This window comes from Pecten maximus, chromosome 15 (assembly GCF_902652985.1).
Source record: "Pecten maximus chromosome 15, xPecMax1.1, whole genome shotgun sequence".
NCBI lineage: Eukaryota > Metazoa > Mollusca > Bivalvia > Pectinida > Pectinidae > Pecten > Pecten maximus.
The window spans coordinates 17,417,988-17,425,755 of record NC_047029.1 but is presented as its reverse complement, the minus strand read 5'-3'; the positions used below and the strand labels follow the sequence as shown (position 1 = coordinate 17,425,755).

The 7,768-nt window shown below is 34.4% G+C and overlaps 1 protein-coding gene across 2 annotated transcripts; it reads left to right on the top strand.

The window, feature by feature from the left end:
- Window positions 1–1,183: 1,183 nt before the first annotated feature.
- LOC117344268 (enkurin-like) lies at window positions 1,184–7,678 on the top strand. 2 transcript variants are annotated; one of them, XM_033906957.1, is made up of 4 exons: window positions 1,184–1,351; window positions 1,777–1,922; window positions 6,115–6,344; window positions 6,958–7,678. In XM_033906957.1, the coding sequence occupies exons 1-4, from the start codon at window positions 1,287–1,289 to the stop codon at window positions 7,273–7,275; spliced, it is 759 nt and encodes a 252-aa protein (XP_033762848.1). In that variant the 5' UTR covers window positions 1,184–1,286; the 3' UTR covers window positions 7,276–7,678. The 2 variants fall into 2 exon arrangements, with proteins under 2 accessions (XP_033762848.1, XP_033762847.1); XM_033906956.1 differs by lacking the exons at window positions 1,184–1,351; window positions 1,777–1,922 and adding exons at window positions 4,212–4,379; window positions 4,805–4,950.
- Window positions 7,679–7,768: the final 90 nt, after the last annotated feature.

Sequence of the window (7,768 nt, the reverse complement as noted above, 5' to 3'; positions counted from 1 at the left end):
AGTTTTTTTTTTCTTATTCTTCCACGAGGTATGTTTGAAGTCTTTGCTTGTTACAGCTACCTCCCTTCGAATATACTTCGTTTCAATTTCAGAACTGAGAACCGAAATCAGCACTAATAAAGTTGGCTAAGAATCTTTTAAATGTCATAATTAAACTTGCCATGCATTTATCTCGACATTAAAGGGTGTTTTGGGGTAGGTTTATGGTGTTTTTGGGTGGTTTTTGGGTGTTTTTGGGTAAATCGTCGCGTCAAATATAGTCTTTGCTTGTTAGAGTTACCTCCCTTCGAATATACATTTTACAATTTCAGAACTGAGAACCTGAATCAGCACTAATCAGGTTGGCGAAGGAATAAATGTCATAATTAATGTTGCCATGCATTTATCTCGACATTTAAGGGTGTTTTTGGGTAGGTGTATGGTGTTTTTGGGTGGTTTTGGGGTGTTTTGGGGGTAGTTTTGGGTGTTTTTGGGTAAATCGTCGCACCCCCTTTCCTCCCCTCCCCCGCACCCCCTCACTACCTGTATTAAATAATGTAGTCCACTTTGTCAGTACCGTCATTTTGCCAATATGTTACAACTTATGGAGACAGATTAATATAAGTACACTGTACTTGTTTCTGAATCCGACCATTTTCATTTATGTTGCTGTACTACATGTTGTATTGAATCACAAATAAAATACAATTTAAACTAATCCATTTGAAAGGAAAATTAAACAAACCAACAGGTTAGCATCCTTATAAGGGAGGTAACCCCTACTTAATTTTGTACATTAAACCAATGGACAAAGACCGGTAGATCTACGTAGAATCATTATAAAATGTTAAAAACATATTTTTAATAATACGTTATTGATGTAATAGATTTCTATATTGATTTGTGTAGAATATATTGGTAGATTTCGGTGGATTTGGGTGTATTTGGGTAGATTTGTAGATGTGGGTAATTCTTTAACCGCTTCCGGAAGTATTGTTACTTACAAACCGGAAGTGTTATTTGTTTTTAAAAAAATCGAACGGAATATTATTTGTAATTTTCCGTATAGTTTTTCATTTTCGTTCATACTTGTACACCAAAACACTTCTCCTTTCATATTTGAAGCTGTTAATCGCCAAACTAATGAACTATACCTTTCCACAAAATGAATTTTTTGTTTCGTTTCGTTTACTTATGTCACGGATTACGCATTTCCTGGATACGACGTTGCTAGGAACATCAGACTGTTGATTGTGTTGTTGCCCAGTGGAGTAGGTCTATTTGGTACAACCACAGTCAAACTAAAGATGTCTTCGTTCACAGTGTACGATCTTATTCCCACAGAGGAACTTAAAAAACAAAAACCACCTAGGTAAGTTGATTTAATTGTTAACAAATTGTGAAATAGCAGTAGATTCTAGCATGTTATGATATTTTTTTGTCGACGACAACATCACTGAACATGTAACGTTACCATCGACATCGTTGACAAACATAAATGCTCTGTTAGTATGTGTTTTAACTTTTATGCGAACTTGCATGTCAGCGCCATCAGGGGAAATGTTTATTATCTACAGGCGACCTTTGTTGATCGCAGCTATCTCATTATTCTACGTTTTTTTTATGCGAAATGATAACTGAATTATGCAAAAAGCATGGCTCTTATAAAGTCTGCTGTTTTTATATATTACCTTAGTCTAATCTTAACACATATTTAAATATATATGTAAAATAAAACCGTAAGTATTGTCCATGTGATTTAATCCATGATACTTAATTAATCTTATCTGTTTACAGACATGTATCCAAATTCAAGCTCAATGTCAAACAGGAACAAAAAGATAACAGAGCCAATCACAAAACAATGGGACAGGCTAATGTACCTGTTCCCACCACAGATGATTACCTAAAGAAGCGGTCAAAGGAACCAGTCCTTCCCGACAGTAAGTATGCATGTTTGACACAGATTTATTTATGTATACTGAGTATAGATTTCTATATACATGTGTAAAAGTTCAAGGAGTAGTAGTGTGTAGCCAGCCGGGATCGAACCCGCAACCCTCTGCTTACTGGTCCGCCGCTCTACCGACTGAGCTAAAGGGAAATTCCCCCTAGCTGGAAGCTAGAAGGTGACCATACAACTATGTACAGTATTTACAATTAAAACCCAGCCTGCTACACATGTACGTTTGTATATAGTTCACATAAATGATAGAATCACGATTCACATTATAGCTGCTTTGCGATCTTTAGCTCAATCACATGAGCACCAGACTATCAGTTTTGGGGGTTGGAGGATTAAAAATCCTGAGACCATCCCATGGTCTGGGGCTCCCTAGTGGAGGCGCAATACTCGCTTCCATGTATGTGTGTAATTTGTAAACAACTGTAACAGGAAAGTGAGCAATGTACTTCCACCTGGGTGACGTAATATTAATATAAAAATATCCATTTCTTAATTTTGCAAGATAAAGATTTGATAAAAATGCAGTAGTTCGATTTTTATCTGAGACGATACATGTATTTTGTGTACATTGAACTTTGAGGATTTCCTTTGTACACATTAGATCAAGAATTTTTAAATATTGGTTGAAATTAAAGCATCCAGATAATTTTTTACTCAAAGCATGATATGATGACATGTTGGAAACTAAAGATCCTTGGATTCTTTATTTAAATCAGTAACTTTGAACTGTCAGTCTTGGGTAAATGTTTCAAGAAATCAGTTACTGTTCTGTTCAATTTTATAGTAATGTACTCAAACAACGTCCTTTTTGACAATTTCCTTAAAGAATATTTATGAAGGTTATGAAGGAAATGTATTTGATGTGGTGAAAATGTTACGCAGACATTCGTATTGATTGATTAAAACATATCATTTTAAATACTATAGTATCTTTAAACGTATTCAGTTACTCAAAGTAGAAAATATAAAAGAACTTAACAATTTAGGAAAATATTTATCACTAGCAAATAAACTAAAGGAAAGATTTTTTATAAGACTTATATATTCATTTTTAAAGATTATTTCTTTGTTTCCCTGTAACAAATCTGACTAATTAGCTTATTGAATTATAAATCATGTAAGCGTGGATGCCTTTGTCCATTAATGTTATATACTATTTTATCCAATGAGTTGTAAAACTTATGGAATAAAGTTGAATTTAATACAGTTGTTTAATGAATAACGGAATCATCACTGGAGTACATGTAACCAATTCACTGTTGTAACCCAATATATTAATGTAAAGTACTCCCACATCACAAAACCTTTGGTAGATAGTGTGTAAATAGTGATTTAATGCGACACACATTTGGTGTTATTAACGTTAGTTATACTATCATATCGGCAGCAGTGAACCTGTGACGTAGGAGGCTGACCGACCTCGTTATCAGAATGAAATTTTGCATATAGGTCAGTTGTCCAGATGGGCCATTGCTGTGCCCTGTATCTCAGCGTGTATATACACAAACCCAGGAGTGTGAGAGTAATATGACTGGTTTTCATAAAACCAACCTATAGACAACTTTAACCTTTTTGTGTCTAAAACCCTTTATCCACTTTGTCAGTACCGTCATTTTGCAAATATGTTACAACTTATGGAGACAGATTAATATAAGTACACTGTACTTGTTTCTGAATCCGACCATTTTCATTGATGTTGCTGTACTACATGTTGTATTGAATCACAAATAAAATACAATTTAAACTAATCCATTTGAAAGGAAAATTAAACAAAACACGAATATCACGACCCGTACCAACAGGTTTAGCAGCCTTATAAGGGAGGTAACCCCTACTTAATTTTGTACATTAAACCAATGGACAAAGACCGGTAGATCTACGTAGAATCATTATAAAATGTTAAAAACATATTTTTAATAATACGTTATTGATGTAATAGATTTCTATATTGATTTGTGTAGAATATATTGGTAGATTTCGGTGGATTTGGGTAGATTTGGGTGTATTTGGGTAGATTTGTAGATGTGGGTAATTCTTTAACCGTTTCCGGAAGTATTGTTACGTACAAACCGGAAGTGTTATTTGTTTTTAAAAAAATCGAACGGAATATTATTTGTAATTTTCCGTATAGTTTTTTATTTTCGTTCATACTTGTACACCAAAACACTTCTCCTTTCATATTTGAAGCTGTTAATCGCCAAACTAATGAAGTATACCTTTCCACAAAATGATTTTTTTGTTTCGTTTCGTTTACTTATGTCACGGATTACGCATTTCCTGGATACGACGTTGCTAGGAACATCAGACTGTTGATTGTGTTGTTGCCCAGTGGAGTAGGTCTATTTGGTACAACCACAGTCAAACTAAAGATGTCTTCGTTCACAGTGTACGATCTTATTCCCACAGAGGAACTTAAAAAACAAAAACCACCTAGGTAAGTTGATTTAATTGTTAACAAATTGTGAAATAGCAGTAGATTCTAGCATGTTATGATATTTTTTTTGTCGACGACAACATCACTGAACATGTAACGTTACCATCGACATCGTTGACAAACATAAATGCTCTGTTAGTATGTGTTTTAACTTTTATGCGAACTTGCATGTCAGCGCCATCAGGGGAAATGTTTATTATCTACAGGCGACCTTTGTTGATCGCAGCTATCTCATTATTCTACGTTTTTTTATGCGAAATGATAACTGAATTATGCAAAAAGCATGGCTCTTATAAAGTCTGCTGTTTTTATATATTACCTTAGTCTACATTTAACACATATTTAAATATATATGTAAAATAAAACCGTAAGTATTGTCCATGTGATTTAATCCATGATACTTAATTAATCTTATCTGTTTACAGACATGTATCCAAATTCAAGCTCAATGTCAAACAGGAACAAAAAGATAACAGAGCCAATCACAAAACAATGGGACAGGCTAATGTACCTGTTCCCACCACAGATGATTACCTAAAGAAGCGGTCAAAGGAACCAGTCCTTCCCGACAGTAAGTATGCATGTTTAACACAGATTTATTTATGTATACTGAGTATAGATTTCTATATACATGTGTAAAAGTTCAAGGAGTAGTAGTGTGTAGCCAGCCGGGATCGAACCCGCAACCCTCTGCTTACTGGTCCGCCGCTCTACCGACTGAGCTAAAGGGAAATTCCCCCTAGCTGGAAGCTAGAAGGCGACCATACAACTATGTACAGTATTTACAATTAAAACCCAGCCTGGTACACATGTACGTTTGTATATAGTTCACATAAATGATAGAATCACGATTCACATTATAGCTGCTTTGCGATCTTTAGCTCAATCACACGAGCACCAGACTATCAGTTTTGGGGGTTGGAGGATTAAAAATCCTGAGACCATCCCATGGTCTGGGGCTCCCTAGTGGAGGCGCAATACTCGCTTCCATGTATGTGTGTAATTTGTAAACAACTGTAACAGGAAAGTGAGCAATGTACTTCCACCTGGGTGTTGGACCTTACATTCTGCTTGTCAGTCTCCATCTCTACAAACTAAGCTTTGTTAATATTGTGTCTATTGATTTATCAACACGGCTGTTGCATAAACTGAAAAGTAAAACAATCCAATCAATTATGTGTGACTTTTTATCTAGATTCATACTGCATATTTTAAGCAAGATATTACAACCTAAAACAATGTGGTGATATTATCTTGATTAAAAGTAACAAAAAATAATGCATTAGCCATCAGTTTCTTATGCATAATCTGTTATTATCATAAAGATATGTTACCGAACGACACTTTTCTTTCTCTGCTGTTTGTGCATGTGCTCCAAAAAAATCCTCCCCGTTGCCAGTTTTGCTGCTATGGCAATTAATCTTTTTTTTTCTTGAATTCTGTTAATATGATATCTTTTCTTAATGCTGGTCAATAGTGCAGTTTAAGGTCAAAAGACTTACATCAAGAATTCATCTCATCTCAACAACTACTAATACAAGAATTTCAATCAGTGTTATCGTCTCAATACATTTTGATACTGACGAAAAATCAGTTGCCATAAAACAAAATTAAAAAAATGTTTACAAAATCCTATGATTATAAACCACTTCTGTGATACCAGAAAAGACTATTTTTTAATTAATCCTGAATTTCTTTAACAAATACAGAATAACAAAACATTTTCATTTTGCAGAAACCGGGTTCAAATACCCTGATGAGGAGAGGCGAAGACCAGCTGTACCACCTAAGGACAACACTCCACTCATGGGTCTCAAAACGAACAAGAACTTCATCACAACCAATGCTGTACAGAATATCACATCTGTACCGAAAGCCCCTCAAAAGATCTATTGTGACACCAGGAATGGAGACAAAAATTACCTTGATCCTTCTGGGCTGGAGCCAAAATACATTCATAAAAAGGTGTGCACTTATGTATTTTGATAGAAAAAAATGATTTATAATCGATTATCATGTTTTGAGATGATGCATATTCTGGTCCTTTGATTAAAAGTATCGTGAATGAAAACTTTTTGGAACTTGCATCCTTATAATGTTTGAGGTTGGGGAAAAAAAGCCAAATGAAAACACATTAATACTAAGATTCTCGGAAGAAATGAAAAAAATAAAAAAAATTTGGGTGATATATTATCCAGATGTTCATGAAAATGATATTAAGAAAAGTTACATTGGAAATTACTTTTCATTGCTTTGAAATATTCCATTGAAACTGTCAATAATGTATATTTGAAATTTTCTTCAAAACTTTTCATCCCTATTTATCAATCCTAGACAATTTTTCATGTGACTTATTATTGTGGGTCTGTGAACCCATGAAAAATTGCTGATTGACACAAAGTCAGTGTCACTTTTCTCCCTCACCTGTGTAAAACTCGAAAGTTTGAGAAAGGTTTATTTAGCTTCTTATCTTTGAATTAATGGACTTGTTTGTGAGCAGGGGCTTATTATTTGCAGATAATTTTGGTATCCTCATATTTCTTGGCTCATATCAGACCTATCATTACACAATTTTCAGGAGTACGGAGACACACCAAAGTACCTAGTTAAACGTAAGGATGAGATGCAGAAAGCACAGGAAGAGTATGATGCTTACATTGCGGAGCATTTCCGTCGTGGTGCCATGAGGTCTTTAACTGAGGAAGAAAGACAGGCAATATTGAAAGGTCTACAGGTTAACTGGGAGGATATACACGAACAGTACCAGAGCCTTTCTGTTGTTACAGACACAGCACCAAAGAAAAACCGCAAGGAAAGAATGGAGGCAGAAATGAAACAACTAGAAAGAGACATTGAAACATTTGAAAGGCACAAGGTCATCTACATTGCTAACTGAAATTTCTTGATCAAATTTGGACAATTTTAATCAACTATTTATTAAACAGGTTCCAAATTGTAAAAAACAAAAACTTGATTCAACAGGAGAGAACAAAAAATCTTAACTCTGATTTTGGAAATGTTGGCACTACAGAAAAAAAAATCACAAATACATGGATTAATAGTTTTCAAATGATATATTCATTGATTCATTGTTTAATGTTCAGACAAGTGTGGGTATTATAATCTGGGAAGTTTACCATGAGAAATACAATATGAATGTCTGTACATACGGTAAATGTCACCCTGAATAGTAAGGTGTGGCTAAAGGTAGAGTTCACTTTAACATGTACATATTCTTATGTGTATTCAACAATACATTTGTAAAAATATTATGTAAATAAATGTCCCGTCTCGTAAGATATGTAGTTAATTCATTTATGTACGCATCGTAAAAAACTGATAAAAACTCCGGAGAAGTAACTTGGCTTTGACTCCGTTAAATAATTAAG

Bases quoted from the DNA above. Each gene is read 5' to 3' on its own strand.
- LOC117344268 (XM_033906957.1), top strand. From the start codon at position 1,287: ATGTCTTCGTTCACAGTGTACGATCTTATTCCCACAGAGGAACTTAAA. The intron at 1,352-1,776 runs GTAAGTTGATTT...ATCTGTTTACAG, and splicing joins AAAAAACAAAAACCACCTAG to ACATGTATCCAAATTCAAGC. The intron at 6,345-6,957 runs GTGTGCACTTAT...CACAATTTTCAG, and splicing joins CAAAATACATTCATAAAAAG to GAGTACGGAGACACACCAAA.